At 49.3% G+C, this 25,286-nt stretch overlaps 1 protein-coding gene across 1 annotated transcript in view; it reads left to right on the top strand.

Moving 5' to 3' along the window:
* Positions 1–10,999, top strand: part of LOC142912438 (uncharacterized) — a 43,405-nt gene extending 32,406 nt beyond the window's left edge. Inside the window, exons 9-15 of the mRNA XM_076060637.1 lie at positions 627–722; positions 3,508–3,681; positions 4,466–4,519; positions 4,873–5,009; positions 6,459–6,515; positions 7,111–7,195; positions 10,961–10,999. Of these exons, the coding sequence (XP_075916752.1) occupies positions 627–722; positions 3,508–3,681; positions 4,466–4,519; positions 4,873–5,009; positions 6,459–6,515; positions 7,111–7,195; positions 10,961–10,999 (642 nt within the window). The remainder of the gene's footprint in view (positions 1–626; positions 723–3,507; positions 3,682–4,465; positions 4,520–4,872; positions 5,010–6,458; positions 6,516–7,110; positions 7,196–10,960) is intronic.
* Positions 11,000–25,286: the final 14,287 nt, after the last annotated feature.

A 25,286-nucleotide genomic window follows, 5' to 3' on the forward strand; every position in this document is an offset into this window, starting at 1 on the left:
CCCCCCTCCTCTTTTCAAAAAATAGATGGACTAGTCCTGGCAAACAGCCAATCGTTGCGCGTGACGCAAACGTTATTTTTATATAAATAAATAAATATGCCGTTTTCGAAATAAATTTATGCAAACCGACACACCTGATGATGACCGTTTGAGTTATGGTCGAAACGTCGTGAGAATTTTTTATTGTTTTATATATATTTTGTTGTTTTGTTTTTTCTCTTCAACGTGACTTTACCGAAAAAACTAAGAATATAACAATGTAGCTATGACAATATGATACATTGTCTTTAATAACAATGTAACTATAACAACAGGATGCATTGTCTTTAATAACAATGTAACTATGACAATATGATACATTGTTTTTAATAACAATGTAACTATAACAATAGGATGCATTGTCTTTAATAACAATGTAACCATAACAATAGGATGCATTGTCTTTAATAACAATGTAACCATAACAATAGGATGTATTGTCTTCAATAACAATGTAACTATAACAATATGATGCATTGTCTTTAATAACAATGTAACCATAACAATAGGATGCATTGTCTTTAATAACAATGTAACCATAACAATAGGACGCATTGCCTTTAATAACAATGTACCTATAACAATAGGACGTGGCGGCCGCGGGCCGTGTGGGGCCGCCGCCGCCGGATCTCACCGCCGACCAGCCGCAGTGGCTTGTCAACGAGGACTGGGCCCTGCTGCAGGTGACGCGGTGGGGGGTGAGGGTGGTGGGTGAGGTGGGGAGGGTTTAAGGGTTTACGTCACGGTTAAGGTTTAGGGGTTTAGGCCACCCACCCGCTCGACAACAACCACCGCTGCGGTGTTGTCGCTTGTTCCAAGTGGAGAGACCCAAGTGCTACTAAAGCATTTGCTGATGGCAACTTCTTATTTGGTTCTTGCGGTAAAGTCACGTAGAATGAGAATAAAATAATAAATTTGGTAAAATAAAATAACACAATAAAATTCTCACGAAGTTTTATTTTATTTTATCAATTTATTATTTTATTTTCATTCTACGTGACTTTACCGAAAGAATCCTTGCAGTCACGAAAGCTTTAAATCGAAACATGGCAACTTCGCCAGCCAGCCCAGGCCTCCCCGCATGCTGGAGCTGGCTTCTCATTATTGCCGGGGACGTCGATTTTAATCCAGGCCACGTCTTTCCCTTGTGGCGGCTGCGGCATGAACGTCAATGCAAATTCCATCCAACACGACGGTTTGCAAAGCTTCGTAACGCAAACGCTGCGCTGCTTTAGCCCGCATCCCCAGCTCAAATTCCGGCCGGTTCTGCAAATCGTCCACTCCAACAACTCCACCTTGCACAACCACAACACGAAACGTCCACGACAAAAACGACCTTAAAATCCTTCGACCAAAACATCGACGGCATCAACGACAAATCTCTTGAACTCCGGCACCTTCCTACAAGAGAACTCCATTGACGTAGCCGCCATCGAAGAAACAAAATTAAAATCCACTTCTCGCGCGCCCCGACTTACAAAATGTCACTTTCCTCCGTAAGAGAGACCGACCAACAGCCGGTGGCGGTCTCCCTTTACCTCATCCACGACAGCATTCAATTTGAAGATATTAAAATCCCAATGCCTCATTGTGATATCACCGCAGAAGTCTTAAGCGTCCGTATCAAATCCCGTCTGGGCCCGCTCACCTTAATCAACGTCTACATCTCGGCGACGAGGTCTTGCCCTCGCAACTATGAGTTCAATATATATCGACTTTTTTCCAAACGACGACTCAATTGTTATTGGAGATTTCGACGCCCACAAAAAAAGGCCGCAGTCTTCCCCTCCCCGATGCACGTGGCGACCTCATGGCCGGTATCTTGAACGGCTCCCCCTATGGGGTACTCGATGAAAAGAATCAAACCAGAGTTCCGTCATCATCTTGCCCTTCAATAGCGTCAGGAAAACTCCTTTCATCAATCGACTGGCGAGTCTTTTTGAGGCCCTTGGAGCCGACCGCCCACCTATTGCGTTGACCCTCAATGCCGCCAAACATTCACAAACTCCTAAAAACCGTTCACTCGATGCTTTTGGTAAAGTCACATAGAAGAGAAATAATAAAATAATAAAAACAATAACATTCTCATGACGTTTCGATTGCTAAACAAACAAGCAATCATCATCAGCAGGTGTGAAATCCACAGCGAGAAGATTTGAAAAAAAAGTGGCGTTTTTTATGATGATTGCAAACGTCGTGAGAATTATTTTTTTAACGTATTTTTATTATTTTATTGTTTCCCTTCTACGTGGTGGTGACTTTACCGAGAGAACCAAGAATATGAATCCCTGCAGTCACGGAAGCTTTAAATCTACATTTAAATCCTAAAAACCGCTTGTATCACAACTTTAAAAAAGGAAACTGGCCACTTTTCACTTATGATTCAGAATAATTATTCACCGACAACATCAACCATAGCCACACATCCGCACATAACTCTGAAAATAATTTCAGAAACATCATCGCGACTACCACCAAGCACACCATCGCTGGGGGGTTGCTGCAAGCAACACCTTCCCTGCCTCCCTAAACAAGCCTCAACGCTAATAAACCAACGGAACACCATTAGGACAAAAAATCCTACATCACCACAAATCCTCCCGGCCTTCAATATTGAAATCACAAAGCTAATCAATCAAGCCAAAACAGGGAACGCTGGCACGAGTTTGTCGAATCTTTTGACCACCGCCAAAACTCATCAAAACTTTGGAAGACCATCAAAGCCTTAGACGGACACTCCAAACCGCCAATTGCGCAACCACTTTCAACAACAAATCCGATCTTGAAAATACTGGTACCAGTCATCGGCAAGTCCACTCAGCTCCACGTCTTCCTGTACCACATCACTCCATCTCTTCTCTGGCCCGGGCCGCGCCCGTTTAGCCCCCTCTATCCGGCAGAACAAAAGCTGTTTAGGCATGCCGGACCACAGACACACACACACACACAAACTTACCCACTCACCCACCCACTCACCCATACACTCACCCACCAACCCACTCACCTACCCAACTACTCACTCACCCACCCACCCACTCACCCACCCACTCACTCACCCACTCACCCACCCACTCACTCACCCACCCACCCACTCACCCACCAACCCACTCACCCACCCAACTACTCATCCACCAACCCACTCACTCACTCACCCACTCACCCACCCACTCACCCACCAACCCACTCACTCACCCACTCACCCACCCACCCACTCACCTACTCACTCATCCACTCACCCACCAACCCACTCACCCAACTACTCACCCACCCACTCACCCAACTACTCACCCACCCACCCACTCACTCACCCACTCACCCACCCACTCACCCACCCACTCACTCACTCACTCACCCACCCACCCACCCACCCACTCACTCACCCACTCACCCACCCACCCACGCACTCACCCAACTACTCACCCACCCACCCACCAACCCCCCCCCCCTCCCTCCGTGTCTCCTCACCAGGCGATCCAGCAGCTGCTGGAGCTGCCGCTGAACCTGGCCCCGGTGTCCCCGGCGCACACCCCCAACTGGGAGCTGGTGAGCGATGTGGTGAACGTGGTGAGCCGCGTCTACCGCTCACCCAAGCACTGCCGCTCGCGCTACGAGGCCGTTGTGGTGCCACGCGAGGATGGCAAGGTGGGTGGGTGGGTAAGTGAGTGGGTGTGTGGGTGGCTAGTGGGGGGGTGGGTGGGTAAGTGGGTGGGTTGGTGGGTGGGTGAATGGGTGAGTGGGTAGGTTGGTGAGTGAGTGGGTGGGTTAGTGAGTGGGTGAGTGGGTGGCTGGGTGAGTGAGTGAGTGCATGGGTGAGTGGGTGGCTGCGTGGGTGAGTGGGTGGCTGCGTGGGTGAGTGAGTGAGGCGTGGATGGGTGGGTGGGTTGTTTGGTGAGTGGGTGGGTGAGTGAGTGGGTGGGTTAGTGAGTGGGTGAGTGGGTGGCTGGGTGGGGGGGTGGGTGGGTAAGTGGGTTGGTGGGTGGGTGAATGGGTGAATGGGTGAGTGGGTGGCTGGGTGAGTGAGTGGGTGAGCTGACTATCACCATGGTGACAGTGGTGGTGGTGACGGTGATGGTGAGCTGTCACCGTGGTGACGGTGATGGTGGTGACGAGCTGACTGTCACCGTGGTGACGGTGATGGTGAGCTGACTGTTACCATGGTGACGGTGGTGGTGAGCTGACTGTCACCATAGTGATGGTGAGCTGACGGTGATGGTGAGCGGACTGTCACCATGGTGACGGTGATGGTGAGCTGACTGTCACCATGGTGATGGTGATGGTGGTGACGGTGGTGGTGGTGAGCTGACTGTCACCATGGTGACGGTGGTGGTGAGCTGACTGTCACCATGGTGGTGGTGAGCTCACCATCACCATGGTGACGGTGGTGGTGAGCTGCTGACCGTCTTCGTGCCTTCAATGTCTCCCCCAGCTCCTCTACGACTTCCACCCCAAGAAGAAGCAGAAGACCAAAGGCGTCTACAAGGTGAGTGGCTGGTGAGCGAGCCACTGGTGAGTGGGTGAGCGGGTGGGTGAATGGGCGAGCGGGTGGGTGAGCGGGTGGGTTGGTGGGTGAGTGGGCAGGCGGGCAAGCGGGTGGGTGGGTGAGAGGGGTGAGCGGGTGGGTGAGTGGGTGGGTGGGTGAGTGGGCGAGCGAGCCGCGGGTGAGCGGGTGAGTAGGCGAGTGAGCGGGTGAGCAGGTGCGCTAAGTGGGTCTCATGGTGGTGGTGATGGTGATGGCGGCGATGATGATGGCTGTAGTGGGTCTCATGGTGGTGGTGGTGATGATCATTTGACTGCTTCCCTCCCTCCCCCTCCCTTCCCTCCCTCCCCGCGTAGACGAAGAGCAGGCAGCCGCTGTGCACCAGCCAGATCTTCGCGCAGGACGAGCACACGACTCAGACGGAGCTCTTCTCTGCCAAGTTTGAGCTGGCGCGGAGCAGCGCTGCCAAGCGCAGGATGTCACTCAAACCCGTGTGGGTGCCCGCACGCTCACCCACCCACTCACTCGCTCACCCACTCACTCACTCACCGACCCACTCACTCACCCACTCACTTACTCATCCACTCACTCACCCACCCACTCACTCACCCACCCACTCACTCACTCACCCACTCACTTACTCATCCACTCACTCACCCACCCACTCACTCACCCACTCACTCACCCACCCACTCACTCACTCACCCACTCACTTACTCACCCACTCACTCACCCACCCACCCACTCACTCACCCACCCACTCACTCACCAACTCACCCGCCCACTCACCCACCCACTCACCTACCCACTCACTCACCCACCCACCCACTCACCCACTCACTCACCCACTCACCCACTCACTCACCCACTCACCCACCCACTCACCCACCCACTCACTCACTCACTCGCCCACCCACCCACACACTCACCCACTCACCCACCCACTCACTCACTCATCCACTCACCCACTCACCCACCCACTCACTCACTCATCCACTCACTCACCCGCCCACTCACTCACCCACCCACCCACTCACTCACCCATTCACTCGCCCACCCACCCACACACACACTCTTCCACCCACTCGCCCACCCACCCACACACACACTCTTCCACCCACTCACCCACCCACTCACTCACCCACTCACTCGCCTACCCACCCACCCACTCACTCACCCACTCACTCACTCACCCACCCACTCACCTACCCATTCACCCACCCACCCACTCACCCACCCATCCACCCACTCACTCACCCACTCACCCACCCACCCACTCACTCACCCACTCACCCACCCACTCACCCACCCACCCACCCACTCACTCACTCATCCACTCACTCACCCGCCCACTCACCCACTCACCCGCCCACCCACCCACACACACACTCTTCCACCCACTCACCGACCCACTCACTCACCCACTCACTCGCCTACCCACCCACTCACTCACCCACTCACTCACCCACAAACTCACCCACCCACCCGCTCATCCACTCACTCACCCGCCCCCTCTGACGTCGCGTGTGCGTGCGTGCGCGTGCGTGTGTCTACGTGTGTGTGTCTGCGTGCGTGCGTGCGTGTGTCTGTGCATGTCTGTGTATCTGCGTGCGTGTGTCTGTGCATGTGTGTGTGTCTGCGTGCGTGTGCGTGTGTGTCTGCGTGCGTGCGTGTGTGTCTGTGCATGTGTGTGTGTCTGCGTGTGTGTGTGTGTGTCTGTGCATGTGTGTGTGTCTGCGTGCGTGTGTCTGTGCATGTGTGTGTGTCTGCGTGCGTGTGCGTGTGTGTGTCTGTGCATGTGTGTGTGTCTGCGTGCGTGCGTGTGTGCGTCTGCGTGCGTGCGTGTGTGTGTCTGTGCATGTGTGTGTGTCTGCGTGCGTGTGTGTGTGTGTGTCTGCGTGCGTGTGTGTGACTGTGTGTGTGTGTGCTGCGCTCTTTTCAGGTTGGGGACAAATCTCTTCCAGAAGAATCCCAAGCGCGTGTCGGTGCCGTCGGAGAGGTGAGCACCCCACACCGCTGATGGTGATGATGGTGATGGTGTTGATGGTGTTGATGATGGTGTTGATGATGGTGTTGATGGTGTTGATGATGGTGTTGATGATGGTGTTGATGATGGTGTTGATGGTGTTGATGATGGTGTTGATGGTGTTGATGATGGTGTTGATGGTGTTGTTCTATTGTGTTGATGTTGTTGATGGTGTTGTTGATGGTGTTGTTGATGGTTTTGATGTTGTTGATCGTGTTGATGGTGTTGATGCTATTGATAGTGTTGTTTATGGTGTTGATGTTGTTGATGTTGTTGATGTTGTTGATAGTGTTGTTGATGTTGTTGATGGTGTTTTTGATGTTGATGTTATTGATGGTGTTGTTGATGTTGTTGATGGTGTTTTTGATGTTGTTGATGTTATTGATGGTGTTGTTGATGTTGTTGATTGTTGTTGATGGTGTTCTTTATGTTGTTGATGTTGTTGATGGTGTTTTTGATGTTACTGATGTTATTGATGGTATTGATAGTGTTGTTGATGTTGTTGATGGTGTTGTTGATGTTATTGATGTTATTGATGGTGTTGTTGATGTTGTTGATGTTGTTGCAGCGGTATCAGCTACGAGACGCCGCTGTCACCTGTCCAGGTGGCAGCGCTCAGGGCGGAGAGAATCGCTAAGGAGAAGAAGCTGAGAGTGGGGGTGGGGGGGGAGAGTGGGGGGAGAGTGGGGGGAGGGTGGGGGGAGAGTGGGGGGAGAGTGGGGCGATGGTGGTTGACTAAGTGCGTGGGTGAGTGGTGGGTGAATGGGTGAACATGCAAACACACATGGCTCTGATAATAACAATATGATGCATTGTCTTCAATAACAATGTAACTATTACACTAGGATGCATTGTCTTTAATAACAATGTAACTGTAACAATATGATGCATTGTCTTTAATAACAATGTAACTATAACACTAGGATACATTGTCTTCAATAACAATGTAACTATTACAATAGGTTACATTGTCTTCAATAACAATGTAACTATTACAATATGATGAATTGTCTTCAATAACAATGTAACTATAACAATATGATCCATTGTCTTCAATAACATTGTAACTATAACAATAGGATACATTGTCTTAAATAACAATGTAACTATAACAATATGATGAATTGTCTTCAATAACAATGTAACTATAACAATAGGATGCATTGCCTTTAATAACAATGTACAGTGAGGGATAAAAGTATTTGATCCCCTGCTGATTTTGTACGTTTGCCCACTGACAAAAAAATGGTCAGTCTATAATTTTAATGGTAGGTTTATTTGAACAGTGAGAGACAGAATAACAACAACAAAATCCAGAAAAAAAAGCATTTCAAAAATGTAATAAATGTATTTGCATTTTTATGAGGGAAATAAGTATTTGACCCCTCTGCAAAACATGACTTAGTACTTGGTGGCAAAACCCTTGTTGGCAATTACAGAGGTCAGATGTTTCTTGTAGTTGGCCACCAGATTTGCACACATCTCAGGAGGGATTTTGTGCCACTCCTCTTTGCAGATCTTCTCCAAGTCATTAAGGTTTCGAGGCTGACGTTTGGCAACTCAAACCTTCAGCTCCCTCCACATATTTTCTATGGGATTAAGGTCTGGAGACTGGCTAGGCCACTCCAGGACCTTAATGTGCTTCTTCTTGAGCCACTCCTTTGTTGCCTTGGCCGTGTGTTTTGGGTCATTGTCATGCTGGAATACCCATCCACGACCCATTTTCAATGCCCTGGCTGAGGGAAGGAGGTTCTCACCCAAGATTTGACGGTACATGGCCCCGTCCATCGTCCCTTTGATGCAGTGAAGTTGTTCTGTCCCCTTAGCAGAAAAACACCCCCAAAGCATAATGTTTCCACCTCCATGTTTGACGGTGGGGATGGTGTTCTTGGGGTCATAGGCAGCATTCCTCCTCCAAACACGGCGAGTTGAGTTGATGCCAAAGAGCTCCATTTTGGTCTCATCTTACCACAACACTTTCACCCAGTTGTCCTCTGAATCATTCAGATGTTCATTGGCAAACTTCAGATGGTCATGTATATGTGCTTTCTTGAGCAGGGGGACTTTGCGGGCGATGCAGGATTTCCTTCACGGCGTAGTGTGTTACCAATTGTTTTCTTGGTGACTGTGGTCCCAGCTGCCTTGAGATCATTGACAAGATCCTCCCGTGTAGTTCTGGGCTGATTCCTCACCGTTCTCATGATCATTGCAACTCCACGAGGTGAGAACTTGCATGGAGCCCCAGGCCGAGGGAGATTGACAGTTCTTTTGTGTTTCTTCCATTTGCGAATAATCGCACCAACTGTTGTCACCTTCTCACCAAGCTGCTTGGCAATGGTCTTGTAGCCCATTCCAGCCTTGTGTAGGTCTACAATCTTGTCCCTGACATCCTTGGAGAGCTCTTTGGTCTTGGCCATGGTGGAGAGTTTGGAATCTGATTGATTGATTGCTTCTGTGGACAGGTGTCTTTTATACAGGTAACAAGCTGAGATTAGGAGCACTCCCTTTAAGAGTGTGCTCCTAATCGCAGCTCGTTACCTGTATAAAAGACACCTGGGAGCCAAAAATCTTTCTAATTGAGAGGGGGTCAAATACTTATTTCCCTCATTAAAATGCAAATTAATTTATAACATTATTAACATGCGTTTTTCTGGATTTTTTTGTTGTTTTTCTGTCTCTCACTGTTCAAATACACCTACCATTAAAATTATAGACTGATAATTTGTTTATCAGTGAGCAAACGTACAAAATCAGCAAGGAATCAAATACTAAAACTGAGACACCTTTATATATCATCATCGTCATCATCATCAGCCATGGTCAATGAATGGAGGCCTCCCCAACCCACCACCTTTGACGATGCTATGATGTAATAATCCAACTATGACCTGCACACGAGCTGATTTCATTGCTCCATCTCCCAACTGATGCGTTACATTCTTTGACTGCCATGCCTGTTAACAATGGTTACTTTACAAATAATTCTGGTCCCACCATATGGTGTTGTTCAGGAGATTAATTTGCTAATGGACATTGTTTTGATCTCTCAGTTGTTCAGCAACAGCACTTGCATGTAACAACAATAATATATCTTCATCAACATCACGATACACTAAATATGAGCTTGGGTAAACAATGATCTTTTAATGATTTATATGTGCTGATCTCTCATTGCTTAGCTTATTGAAAATGTGGAGGAAGATACCGTATTATAGACCAAAAAATATCCATAATATACAATCACAAAGCAAACATTGTGTGTCATTGCCGAGTACATGATATGAACTGGATAATGCAATAATTGATTCACATTCTAATACATACGTGTGCACATCTGTTAATATTTTTTTCACCTTGCGCAACAAATACGTTACAAATGTGAAATTAAATTTAGTATGCGTGGAGAACGCCTTTCACACTGTACGTAGCCAACCGTGCTATAATCGGAGCTGCGACATGATTCCCTGATTGCATGTGCATCCATGTGTTGCTTTGTGCTCGGATTGCTTCTTTTTTCATCGTCAACAGTTACAACAATAAACGCACATCAGTGCTTTAATCAAGCATTCTTATTTTCAGTGGTCGTGGGTGCTGTGTCAAATTATTTCCATGCATTTAGGGCGATTTTAACTTGGGGACAAATGATCGGAGTAGGTTACATGTCAAGACGTTATGTAAAGACCGTGAGAGGTCGCTTAGTATATCAACTAAATGTTGCAAATTCTTGGTTCTTTCGGTAAAGTCACGTAGAAGGGAAACAATCAAATAATAAAAATATAAAACAATAAAATTCTCGCTAGAAGGGAAACAATAAAATAATAAAAATATAAAACAATAAAATTCTCTATTATTTTATTGTCTTCCCTTCTACGTGGTGGTGACTTTACCGAAAGAACCAAGAATGTGAATCCCTGCAGTCACGAAAGCTTTAAATCAACAATTTAAATGTTGCAAGTTTGACAAATGAAAGAAAGTAAATTGAGTTATGTAGAAAAAACAGCTTGCACAAGCTTCTGCCCACCCCCCAGCACACAAATCCTCCCAATCCCCCCCCCCCCCCACTTCTCCCTTTCCACCTCCCCACCAGTATATAGCAGCCTATAAATGAAACATGCAAATAAAACAACATGCAGCAAAATCTTGGTTGCATGCTCGTTTCAAATTATTTGAATGATAAACAAAGCTTGGAGGGTTATTTTGCATTTTAGTAAATACCATAACCAAGCAAATGTGAAATAGAATTGAGAGTCAAATGACTTATCATCAAAGTCATTCTCTGTCCGCTTCTGGAAGAAGGCCTTCCAATGTCCATCTCTCAATTGTCTTGCGAGTGATCAGAAACAATGATCAGGAACGGAACTCACACTGACAAATCAAATGTAACAATCGCACACGTTGGGAATTTCACTGCGAGACAGAAAGCGGAACACAAAATGGATGGGCACAAGTGCGAGTAGAGCATATAAGTACAGTACAACAATGGATCCTTCAGCTGACCACCTTGCACCCCTGCAGCTGCCCATGCCAACCTGCTATGCGTGTGGTCAGCACTGCGCCAGCAACATCCAAGTTAAAACCTGATTATCTTCCAGGATTTGACTAGATCGGGTACATTCTGGGTTATTTGGGCATAGCTGCTGATGATGATGATGATTGAAAAGTTTTCATCCTGTGAACAAACGTAGCCCCCTATTATGGGAATGTGGAAATTTCACCTTGTTTGGTTGCTGGCATTGGTGATGAGAGTCACTCGATGCTTTTTACGTGAGCAAGAAAACACTTCGTATTTTTTTGACAAATTGTACGTGATTTAAATAATATGAACAAACTGCCTTGTATTCCTGGTTCTTTCGGTAAAGTCACCACCGCGTAGAAGAGACACAACAAAAACAGGTCCCTGCAGGGTGGGCTGGTAGGAACATTGGAATTTTGCGCAATTTGATGACATTGTTACTCCCAAATGTTGGGTGCAATAAGACATATCAAGTCTCTGCGCTGTCTATTGCTGATTTTACACCCAACAGCACGAGATTTCACTTCGTTAAAGTATTGAAAGGGGACGGACGGACGGACGGACACATTAATCTATTGCAGGCTGGTACACTCAGTTTACAACTTCGTTCCTACCAGTATAATAAAAATATAAAACAATACAATCCTCATGACGTTTCGACTGCAAGACAAGCAATCATCATCAGGTGTGAAAACCACAGCAAGAAATTTTGAAAAAAGTGGCGGTTATTTTTAACGTTAGCACCACGGAGAGCGATTTGGCAGTGATTCAGATGGACGAGTCCATCTATGTTCGGAAAAGAGGAGGGGAGGAGACGAAAATAATGGATGCGGTCTGAAAGTCACCGTAAACGTTAAAAACAAACGAAACTTTTTTCAAATTTTCTTGCTGTGGTTTTCACACCTGATGATGATTGCTTGTGTTGCAGTCGAAACTTCGTGAGAATTTTATTGTTTTATATTTTTATTATTTTATTGTTTCCCTTCTACGTGGTGACTTTACCAAAAGAACCAAGAATATTAATCCCTGCAGTCACGAAAGCTTTAAATCAAAATGTAAACTGCCTTGTATTTGGTTTAACACGTGGTAGGCTTTCGTGACCAATATCATCCCATAATACAGATTTTTTTTGCGTTAGATCGTGTCAATATATAAATGTTGTGTCGTTAAACCCGCCACCACCCGACACAGCCAATAAGTAAGGTTTGTCACGTGAACAGAACGTGCCAATTCGTTACTGGTACAGCACATCGGAGCGTTGGAGCGCACAATCACAACATTTACAATCTGAGTACGACGTTTCGCTAGTAATTATGTAGTGTTGTAAGGACGAGCAGACTTCTTTAGCAGGCACACTCTGTTTATTGTATTATTTCCTTATACAACGCTTAACACACACAGAGGGATATTCGGTCCCCTGACCCGATACCCTAGGGAGGTACAGCCTCCGGACCTGGCGGGACTCACACGTCTACCGCTATCCGAGTCCTCCGGCTAGGACCTAGGGGAGGCTATCTGACCCACCGCTGGCCCGGTGGGTCCTGACCACTGGGTATGCCGAGCCTTAGCCCTTAGAAGGGCTGAAAGGCTGGTCCAGGGTCCTAGCTAGGCTTCAGCCCAGTCTTCTATCTTCGTGCAGGGAGAGAACTCCCCGAGGTCCGTTGGGTCACCCGTCTTATACCCCTTCGTGGCCAGGTAGAACCAATCATACATTCCCACGTGGAACCGTCTGATTGGTTCGCACCAAACCCTGGCCACGATCCGTTTCACCTCGACTGACCCCAACCGTTGTACCCAGGGGTAATGCTGCACTGCCCTGGTGGCAATGCAGGTTACGCAACAGCGTGTAGTTAACACCTCTACATCACCCCCTCCTTCGGAAGCTCCAGCCGTCCCGGCTGCAACAATGGGAAACTCCGAAATTACTAACGGTAGAATAATTGTGAGTGTGCCTCACGAACAACAAGAACAATAAAACCCCTATAAATACCCCCCTTAACAACATAACGTATGTACAAGGCACTAGACATGCCAAAAAAAATTATAACTACCAGCGAGATTTCGCGCGCGTGTGTTTCGCGGGACCATCGTAGGGGATGGCAGGCTTTGTCGGCGGCACAAGGGAAGGAGGAGGATGAGCCAGAGCATCCGGTGGGCCTTTAGGCATCTCCACGGGGACACCCGCTGCTCCACGGTCCATTGAGGCCGAACGTGGCCTGCATGGAGCCGTCACTCCCGCGTCATCTGCAGGAGGACTGACACGCCTGCGCTGTGGGTTAGGCACCAACGGGGCAACATCCGGCTCGTCGGACGCGTCGCGCACTCGGCCCCCGTGTCGTGCGTGTTGTGGAGGGATGCGTGGCGTGACGAAGGGTTTTAACCGAGAGGGGTGAACGCACCAGCGACGCCGTCCCCAGCTAATTTTAACAAATTGGGGACGCAGGATTTCCACTACCTCAACCGGGCCTCGCCATGGTCTGAGGAGTTTGGCCGACGTGGACACCGGCACCTGGGGGCAGTGGAGCCATGCCCTGTCTCCCGGTGCCCACCGATGCGTGTACGTCCGGGGGTCACGCAGTCGCAAATTCGCCCGTTGGCGGGAAGCCGAATTTTCAATGGCGGCCTCCCGTGCCTCGGCCAACTTACGGAGGTTGAATCGCAAGTGGTCAACGAGCTTTGACTTTTGCGGTGGCTGTTCGATTTCCAGCCGAACGTCGGCGGGAGGAAAGGCATCCCTGCCGTACATTAGAAAGAACGGGGAAAATCCCGTCGCCGCGTGAGGTGCCATACGGTATGCGGCGAGGACCCCCGGAACCTGCAACTCCCAATCGAGGTGGGATTCATCGACCTGATGGCATAACATAGCGGTGAGAGTTCTATGAAGGCGCTCCACCATGCCGTCGGTCTAAGGATGGTAGGGTGAAGTGCGCACTTTCTTAGTGCCCAACAGGCGGCACACATCATTCAGCAAGGCTCCCGGAAAATTTCTTCCCTGATCGGTCAGCAACCGTTCTGGTGCGCCCTTGTCCAGGACGTAGCCCTGAACAAAGGCGTCCACAACGGCCGCCGCCGACTGGTTGGGGAGGGCCCAGGCCATAGGCCACCGTGTAAAATACTCTACCCCAACCAGAAGGTACTTATTACCCCGTGGCGTAGTAGGAAAAGGGCCCAAAATATCGAGAGCCACCAACTCATTTATACGAGAGACCGAAATGGGTTTCAGGGGTGGACATGCCAGTTTAGCCGGCGGTTTACGTTGCGCACAATGGGTGCATCCCAGCAAAATGTCAGTGACGTCGCGCAGCATGCCCGGGCAGAAAAATTGCAACCGCAACAACCCAATGGTCTTATGAACACCCAGGTGCAATAAACGCTCATGCGCCGCCCATACGGCCTTGCATCGCAAGGCGGATGGCACGACGATTTTATGTTGACACGAGTCAGCATCCCAATGCATCAACAAGCCGTGCTTCATGACAAATGAATTAAATTTGCCCTGTCTTGGAACCGCATTATTCGCGTGGCGACGCAACCTCAAAAACGACATGTCCTCGCCCTGGTGCCGACCCCATTCGGCCAAAGTTAGCTCCAGCAAATCGTCACTGGCCATTGGATCTGCATGATCGAACATCGGCGCTGAGGCGGCGGGAAGCGTGGCTGACACCGTTGTGAGAGGCGCAACCTGCGCAGGCAATGGCGGCTTACAACGGCCCGAGCCCAAAAAATACGCACATTTTTGAGCCGGCGGAAGGCGAGACAACGCATCGGCATTCGTGTGTTGTGCACCCCTACGGTAAGTGACATTGAAATCGTAGTCCTGAAGGACTTCGAGCCACCGAGAAAGCTGCCCGGACGGTTGGTCAACCCGCAGAGCGTACTGTAAAGCCGAATGATCAGATCGCACGGTAAAATGCTGACCATACAGGTACGGCCTGTATTGCTGAATAAAAAAAACAATGGCCAGCAGCTCACGTCTGGTCACACAGTATCTTTGTTCAGCAAGAGACAAGACTCTGCTACCATAGGCAACAACCCTTTCAATGCCATCAACTTTTTGGGACAGAACACCCCCAATCCCCGTATTGCTAGCGTCGGTGTCCAACACGAATGGCACGGAAAAATCGGGGTACGCAAGGGACGGTGCCGTCACGAGCGCGTTCCGCAAGGAGTCGAACGTAGCCTGTTCTGCGTCCCCCCAATGAAACGCCACCCCTTTTGACGTAAGGGCGTGGAGCGGCTTGGCAATCGTCGCGAAGCCAGCAACAAACCGGCGGTAGTACGACGCAAAACCAATAAAACTACGAACATCGCCCGCAGATGTAGGGGTCGGCCAATGTTGAACACATTTGGTTTTTTCAGGGTCGGTAGAGATGCCCGAGCGGTTAACTGTGCCCCAGATAGCGCACAGACTCACGCAGAAGGTGACACTTCTGCGGCTTGAATTTCAAGTTAGCGGCCCGCATTTTCAAGAAGACAGCACGCAACCGTTCGATGTGTTCACCGAACGTGCGGCTAAAGACGATGACGTCGTCAAGATAAATGAGACATGAGTCCCACTGGAGCCCAGCGAGGACCAGCTCCATGAGCCTCTGGAACGTCGCTGGGGCCGAGTGGAGACCCATGGGCAATCTATTAAACTCGAAAAGGCCCTGTGGTGTCCGAAAAGCAGTCTTAGGTTTTGATGATTCGTCGAGGGGGAGTTGCCAAAACCCCGACAGAAGGTCCAAGGTGGAGAAATAGTGCGCCCCTGCCAGGGCATCCAATGACTCGTCCATACGAGGGAGAGGGTAGGCGTCCGCTACCGAGATTTTATTTAGGCGCCGAAAATCAACGCAAAAACGGAGACTGCCATTGTGCTTTTTGACCAGCACTATTGGAGCACCCCAGGGACTAGTGGAGGGAGAAATTATATCGGCCTTCAGCATGTCATCCACAGCCGATTTAACATGCTGTTTCTCCGCCGGGCTAAGCCGAAACGGGTTTTGTCGAATCGGGGCAGCGTCACCAGTATCAATGTGGTGACGCAGCAGCTTGGTGCAGCCAATATCAAATTTAGATTTACTGAAGACATCGGAAAATTCTCGCAGAAGAGCGCGCAATTTAATTCGCTGCGAATGAGACAGATCACCCGTGTCTGTGCAGAGCGCGTCCAACCATCTCTCATCCGATTCGGAAGGAGGTGGGACCTGCGGCGTGTCATGCACGTGTCCCACGACTCCGGTCCCCAACGGCACCGGGGTCGCGTGAGCGAACACAGTTCCTTGCGAAATGACGGTTGTGGACAATCCGACATTCAAAACCTGCAAGAACAGCTCCCTGTCGGCTGCTACGAGGGTCTGTGCAGCCACCAAATCTAACCCCTTAGCAGCTGCGTTTGAAGGCCCCAGCAAAATGCCATGTGCCAAGGCCTCTGGGGCTAGCGGCTTTTTAAGTTGCAAGGGCACGAGCATTTGTGTCCCTGGCGGAATGCGGACTGTGCTCGCGACAAACGCCTGCACCGAGGCACTAGCCATGCGCGGATGTGAGGGTGTGGGCAAGAACGCCATCCGTCGACCCGACGGGAGTTCGATGCAGCCTTGATCTACAAGGATCTTAATAGGCATTTTTGCGAGAAAATCAGTGCCTAACAAACACGGCACGGCGAGGGAAGAAGAGACCAAAATAGGCCCTGCCAATTTAATGTCTCCAATCGAAATTTGCGCCCGAATTTGCCCAATAATGCCAAGTGAACTGCCATTAGCGGTGAAACACGGGATAGAAACCCATTCCAAGGGGCGGCATCGTACGGGCAGTATATTGTAAATCAAAAACCCGAAATGATCGTAGCCAACGCACCAGTATCGACCAACACGCGAAATTCCACACCCTCGATTGATCCGACAACCACGGACGAACCTGCCAACGCCGCGACTACCCTATGGGCCAACTCAGACCACTGCCCAGGTCCGAGTGGCCGCGAACAAACGCCAGAATACCCCCCATCACACGCCGAATCGCGAGCCCTTCTTATGGTGCGTTGCAGTGTGTATGGTGTGAATGAGGGCCGAGCGTGAGAGGCGTCGCGACTTGCCTGGTTTTGCCGCGATGCCGTGGACGTCCTGTAGTCCTGGCCCCGGGATGCGGAGGGGCGTCGTCGAGGCGCACGGCAGTCAGAGGAGATGTGGCCTCGTTGGCCACAGTTGAAGCACGTCACGTCGCTGCGTGGAGCAGGCCGTCCCCGCTGCTGGTCGTTGCGGCGACCAGCGTGGTCTGACGATCGCCGGCCCGTTGACCTGGTCGCCATGAAGGCCCGGTCGGGGGAGAACTCGGCGTCCCTGCTGGCAGGCTCCGACGTCGAAGCCGAGGCGGCGATGGTCGATTCCGTGTGGAGCAGCAGATGTGCGTGGATGCACCGAGCGGCTCGTAGCGAGCACATACTGTCGTCGTCCACTGCTTGGATGACGATGCGCAGCTCGCGCGCCAGCTCCAGCATCTTCTGGAGAACGATGGCGTCGATGGCCTCGTCATCCATGCGAGGGTAACCCGCTCTTGCCATCGCCAGTAGAGCGGTCCGGAATGCCAACGGAGACTCTTTAGGGCGGCGTCGCCTGTCGTAAAATCGGCTGCGGACGTTGGATGGAGGCCCGTAGACGTCGGACATCCGTCGGAGGGCCGATTGAAGAGTCGCCCTTTCGTGCCTGTGCGTCCGATCAGCCCACCATCTCTTGGTGGCTCAGGAAGCGACGCTGGAACGCCGCCCAGTCACCCCCTTCAGATGAGAATTCCCGGAAGATGGGCAGGCGTTGTTGGAGGGCGGACGTCGTCTCTCCCTCAGCTTGCACCATCTCGAGCCGGAGATCGGTGATTTCCCGGCCGATAGAGTCTACTGTACCATGTCGGTACAGTGATGACGCGGCGTCCGCAGAGGAACTTGAATTCGCAGCGTCGCGTGCCGATGACGTTGCGGGTTGTGATTGGCCCCCCGCGTTCCCAGGATGCCCCTGGCTTCCGCTTCCGGCGGGATCACGTGGTTCTCCGGCGGGAAAATCAAAATGTCCGCCCCGGCCGATGGCGGGAATGTCTGCCGGTGGTTGACTCGGCCTGCTCGCGACCTCCAAGTTGATCTCTTCGAGAATGGAGGCCGCGGCATGTACGAGTTGAGCGAGACGGCCGTGTGCTGCCCTGAGTCCGTCCCCCATGGCAGGGGGAGCGACCGGCTGGCTGCTCAACCGGTGGCTGGGCGGCTGTCAACGTGGCAGCGTTTTCAGCGGAGCTGGCGGTGCTTGCAGGTGAGGCAGCGTTATCTTCGTTCTGGCTCCGCGCGTGGGCTGAACTTCTGGTTTCCATTTCCAACCACTTCTGACACCAGTTGCAGTGTTGTAAGGACGAGCAAACTTTTTTAGGAGGCACACTCTGTTTATTGTATTATTTCCTTATACAACGCTTAACACACACAGAGGGATATTCGGTCCCCTCACCCGATACCCTAGGGAGGTACAGCCTCCGGACCTGGCGGGACTCACACGTCTACCGCTAACCTCCTTGATACCTAAGGAGGTACAACCTCCGGACTTGGCAGGACTCACACGTCTACCGCTATCCTAGTCCTCCGGCTAGGACCTAGGGGAGGCTATCTGACCCACCGCTGGCCCGGTGGGTCCTGACCACTGGGTATGCCGAGCCTTAGCCCTTAGAAGGGCTGAAAGGCTGGTCCAGGGTCCTAGCTAGGCTTCAGCCCAGTCTTCTATCTTCGTGCAGGGAGAGAACTCCCCGAGGTCCGTTGGGTCACCCGTCTTATACCCCTTCGTGGCCGGGTAGAACCAATCATACATTCCCACGTGGAACCGTCTGATTGGTTCGCACCAAACCCTGGCCACGATCCGTTTCACCTCAACTGACCCCAACCGTTTTACCCAGGGGTAATGCTGCACTGCCCTGGTGGCAATGCAGGTTACGCAACAGCGCGTAGTTAACACCTCTACAGAAGCACTACGACAGAATTGCTACAATAATGCTCAAATTAACAGTGCACTGAATGCCAAATCACGATCGCAAAGCAATACTGCTGAAAGCGATCAGATTGTTAAAACAATAAATATTCCATATATCTCAGGAGTAACTGACAAATTAGCCCGTGTTTTGCAAAAGCAAAACATTACAGTATGATTTGGTACAGTACACAAAATTAAAAAAATAGTATCTTGCACTAAAGACGCATTACCTAAATTATCAACCGGTGTAACATCAGCATAAGACTAAAAGAACATCAAAGAAATATTAAATTATCTCATACACAACTGTCGGCAGTGGCAGAACATGCTTTTCAACAAGGACACTGAATTGATTTTGATAACGTTGAAGTGTTGTGTAAAACTAATTAGAGAATCCATTGAAATTGAGAGGAATAGAAATAACTTTAATCGCTCTGACAGCTACAGGCTTAGTGCGGTAATATGTATTATTAAATAATACATATTACAATTCCTTATGGGGGAAACACATACTAATAAACGGATTACTAACGTAGCATATAATCACAATAACACACATTACAACTAATTACTAATCTACAACTCATTACTAATCATAACCATTGACTGATTACCAATCGATTATATAATTACAATACCCCCCATCCGCCTCTAATCACTGCACCTGATATGAGTTAAATGATGACGTCAGCCTGCTGCTCTATTTAAGACTGGGAGCAAGCGAGGGCTTTACCATTCTGGTGAATTGCCCGATGATGCTGGATGTAATTGTTGTGTCACAACAGCGAAGCCGCTCCGTCTAAATAGGGGCCGTCGCTGTGCTGCTGCGACCGAGAAGCCACCCGGCTCCCATCACAGCACTTCAACCGCCACCCCCCCCCCCCACCTTAACACACACACACACACTCAAGTAGGGCCTCATGGGGAGGGAGGGGGGCACCTGCCCTGAATTTTTACCCGAGAGGCCCCCTCGTGGGGGTGCTCCACGGTTTCTCAGGGTCAGGGAATTGGCAGGCACCCCCCCCCCCCCCCCCAGGCCAAATGGCACTGCGGCGCCGTGGCTTAACTTAGAATTAAATGACCACGGAGAACTCGCTGAGAACCGCATTGAGGAGATGCCCAGGACACACGCGGACCAGCAGACAGGTGGGGAGCGGGGCAGCGTGGGTTAAGGGTCTCTACCCATGGTGCACCGCGGGCTAGCGTCTCTACCCATGATGCACCGCGGATTAACGGCCCTACCCATGATGCACCGCGGATTAACGGCCTGACCCGTGATGCACCGCGGATGGGCGCTGCGAGGGCTTTGAAAGGAGCATAAAAGGGGATGCTTTGGGGAAGCAAGGGGCCATTTTTTTACTTGACTGGAGATCAACAGGAGGGAGGGATCGGGGAGCCGTCACCTGACTGTTACTCGCACGTCCGTGAGATGGGGCAGAGAACAGCCAGATTCTGTTTACAGCATCATCTATCCGCGACCTCCATCGCTGCGCGGTCGGACCGTAAGTACGAGGGAGAGAGGTAAGACAAAGGGACGAAATTCGGAGAGAAAATAGAGGGCAGACAGGTCCATTAAGTATCAGGCAGTAGCGAGATAGGTTAGACCTGTCCTGCTGGTCCGTACTGACACGCACAGTCTAGTTCGATACTCGCGGGGAATAAAACCACTAATAGGATAAAGCTGTGTCGTGGTCACTGTGAGTGCGAGGAGGGAGACGGAGTGTTTGGTGTTCGCATACCGGTACGAGTGTGTACAGAGTGTTTTGTGTTCGCGCATACGCGGCTGTTTGCAGCGAATAAGGGAGTAGAACGTGCTTAGTGCCGGTACCTGTACGGTCGTTTACAGTATTGTTCAGCGCGCGCGTACCTACACGAATATCTTCGGTGGTGCCCAGCGCTCGTGTACCTGCGCAATAGCCTACAGTAGCGCTTTGCGCTCGCGCGCCTGTGTGACGGGGTGGTGGTCGCGCACTCGCGCTATTGTCTAATAGCGAATTAAGCGCCTGGCGTGTGTGAATACGCAGCTGTGTAAACAGCCCGTTAAATCGGAGCAAAGTAATTGCGGCGTGGTTGTTTTTGCTTAAGCGCGTGGAGCGTAGGTGGGAGGGAATCCCACGGGGGCGCGCCGCGCCTGTTTATTCCCGTGCAGGACGGGGTTTTGCTTTGCGAGCGCGCTCACCGCGACACGCCGGCGTTGAACAGGGTAGCGCATCGCGAGCGCAAAGCGTACGAGCCGTTTATTAAGCTACGCAAACGCGGTCGACATCCCAGGCAGAGGTACAGGGGGGCGAGGCATTAGGGGTCGGTAGTCTGGACCTGACAGAGCAGCCGGGGAGGTAGCGGTATGAATGGAACGGGGGAGTCGGTGGGCAACGGCCCCGACAATTCAGTGATGGCGGGGGACGGTAGCCCCCACAGTGACTATGTTACACACACACACAGGATGTGACTATGTTACACACACACACACAGGATGTGACTATGTTACACACACACACACAGGATGTGACTATGTTACACACACACATACAGGATGTGATTATGTTACACACACACACACATACAGGATGTGACTATGTTACACACACATACACAGCTTCAGAACGTGACTATGTCACACACACACACACTGGATGTGACTATGTTACACACACACGATGTGATTATGTTACACACATACACACAGGATGTGACTATGTTACACACACACACAGGATGTGATTATGTTACACACACACACAGGACATGACTATGTTACACACACACACCTTCAGGACGTGACTATGTTACACACACACATACAGGATGTGACTATGTTACACACACATATAGGATGTGACTATGTTACACACACATACACAGCTTCAGGACGTGACTATGTTACACACACACATACAGGATGTGACTATGTTACACACACATACAGGATGTGATTATGTTACACACACACACGATGTGATTATGTTACACACACACACAGGATGTGACTATGTTACACACACACACAGCTTCAGGACGTGACTATGTTACACACACAGCTTCAGGATGTGACTATGTTACACACACACACAGCTTCAGGACGTGACTATGTTACACACACATACAAGATGTGACTATGTTACACACACACAGTATGTGACTATGTTACACACACACACAGGATGTGATTATGTTACACACACATCACACACACGATGTGACTATGTTACACACACACACAGCTTCAGGACGTGACTATGTGACACACACAGCTTCAGGATGTGACTATGTTACACACACATACAGGATGTGACTATGTTACACAAACATCACACACACGATGTGACTATGTTACACACACACAGGATGTGACTATGTTACACACACACACAGGATGTGATTATGTTACACACACATCACACACACGATGTGACTATGTTACACACACATACACACAGGATGTGATTATGTTACACACACACACGATGTGACTATGTTACACACACACATACAGGATGTGACTATGTTACACACACAGGATGTGACTATGTTACACACACACACATAGAGGATGTGACTATGTTACACACACACATACAGGATGTGACTATGTTACACACACACAAACAGGATGTGACTATGTTACACACACAGCTACAGGATGTGATTATGTTACACACACACACATACAGGATGTGATTATGTTACACACACACACAGGATGTGACTATGTTACACACACACAGCTACAGGATGTGATTATGTTACACACACATACAGGATGTGATTATGTTACACACACACAGGATGTGATTATGTTACACACACACACAGGATGTGACTATGTTACACACACACACGATGTGACTATGTTACACACACACACACACAGGATGTGACTATGTTAAACACACACACACATACACACAGGATGTCACTATGTTACACACACATACAGGATGTCACTATGTTACACACACATACAGGATGTGATTATGTTACACACACACAGGATGTGACTATGTTACACACACACACACGATGTGACTATGTTACACACACACACAGGATGTGATTATGTTACACACACACACATACAGGATGTGACTATGTTACACACACACACAGGATGTGATTATGTTACACACACACACATACAGGATGTGATTATGTTACACACACACACAGGATGTGATTATGTTACACACACACATACAGGATGTGATTATGTTACACACACACACACATACAGGATGTGACTATGTTACACACACATACACAGCTTCAGAACGTGACTATGTTACACACACACACACTGGATGTGACTATGTTACACACACACACACGATGTGATTATGTTACACACATACACACAGGATGTGACTATGTTACACACACACACACAGGATGTGATTATGTTACACACACACACAGGACATGACTATGTTACACACACACACCTTCAGGACGTGACTATGTTACACACACACATACAGGACATGACTATGTTACACACACACACACCTTCAGGACGTGACTATGTTACACACACATACACACAGGATGTGATTATGTTACACACACACACGATGTGACTATGTTACACACACACATACAGGATGTGACTATGTTACACATACAGGATGTGACTATGTTACACACACACACATAGAGGATGTGACTATGTTACACACACACATACAGGATGTGACTATGTTACACACACACAAACAGGATGTGACTATGTTACACACACAGCTACAGGATGTGATTATGTTACACACACACACATACAGGATGTGATTATGTTACACACACACACAGGATGTGACTATGTTACACACACACAGCTACAGGATGTGATTATGTTACACACACATACAGGATGTGATTATGTTACACACACACACAGGATGTGATTATGTTACACACACACACACAGGATGTGACTATGTTACACACACACACGATGTGACTATGTTACACACACACACAGGATGTGATTATGTTACACACACACACACATACAGGATGTGACTATGTTACACACACACACACACAGGATGTGACTATGTTAAACACACACACACATACACACAGGATGTCACTATGTTACACACACATACAGGATGTGACTATGTTACACACACATACAGGATGTGATTATGTTACACACACACACAGGATGTGACTATGTTACACACACACACACGATGTGACTATGTTACACACACACACAGGATGTGATTATGTTACACACACACACATACAGGATGTGACTATGTTACACACACACACAGGATGTGATTATGTTACACACACACACATACAGGATGTGATTATGTTACACACACACACAGGATGTGATTATGTTACACACACACACAGGATGTGACTATGTTACACACACACACGATGTGACTATGTTACACACACACACACAGGATGTGATTATGTTACACACACACACATACAGGATGTGACTATGTTACACACACACACACAGGATGTGACTATGTTACACACACACACATACACACAGGATGTCACTATGTTACACACACATACAGGATGTGACTATGTTACACACACATACAGGATGTGATTATGTTACACACACACACAGGATGTGACTATGTTACACACACATACAGGATGTGATTATGTTACACACACACACACGATGTGGCTATGTTACACACACACACACAGGATGTGATTATGTTACACACACACACACATACAGGATGTGACTATGTTACACACACACACAGGACGTGACTATGTTACACACACACACAGCTTCAGGACGTGACTATGTTACACACACACAGCTTCAGGACGTGACTATGTTACACACACACACATACAGGACGTGACTATGCTACACACACACACAGCTTCAGGACGTGACTATGTTACACACACACACACAGCTACAGGACGTGACTATGTTACACACACACACAGCTTCAGGACGTGACTATGTTACACACACACACAGCTACAGGACGTGACTATGTTACACACACACACAGCTTCAGGACGTGACTATGTTACACACACACACACAGCTACAGGACGTGACTATGTTACACACACACAGCTTCAGGACGTCACTATGTTACACACACACACAGCTTCAGGACATGACTATCTTACACACACACAGCTTCAGGATGTGACTATGTTACACACACACAGCTACAGGACGTGACTATGTTACACACACACACACAGCTACAGGATGTGACTTTGTTACACACACACACAGCTTCAGGA

This window comes from Petromyzon marinus, unplaced genomic scaffold, assembly GCF_048934315.1.
Source record: "Petromyzon marinus isolate PM22_M1 ecotype Great Lakes invasive population unplaced genomic scaffold, UKy_Petmar_22M1.pri1.0 PM_G_Scaffold_20, whole genome shotgun sequence".
In the NCBI taxonomy this organism is placed as follows: Eukaryota; Metazoa; Chordata; class Hyperoartia; order Petromyzontiformes; family Petromyzontidae; genus Petromyzon; species Petromyzon marinus.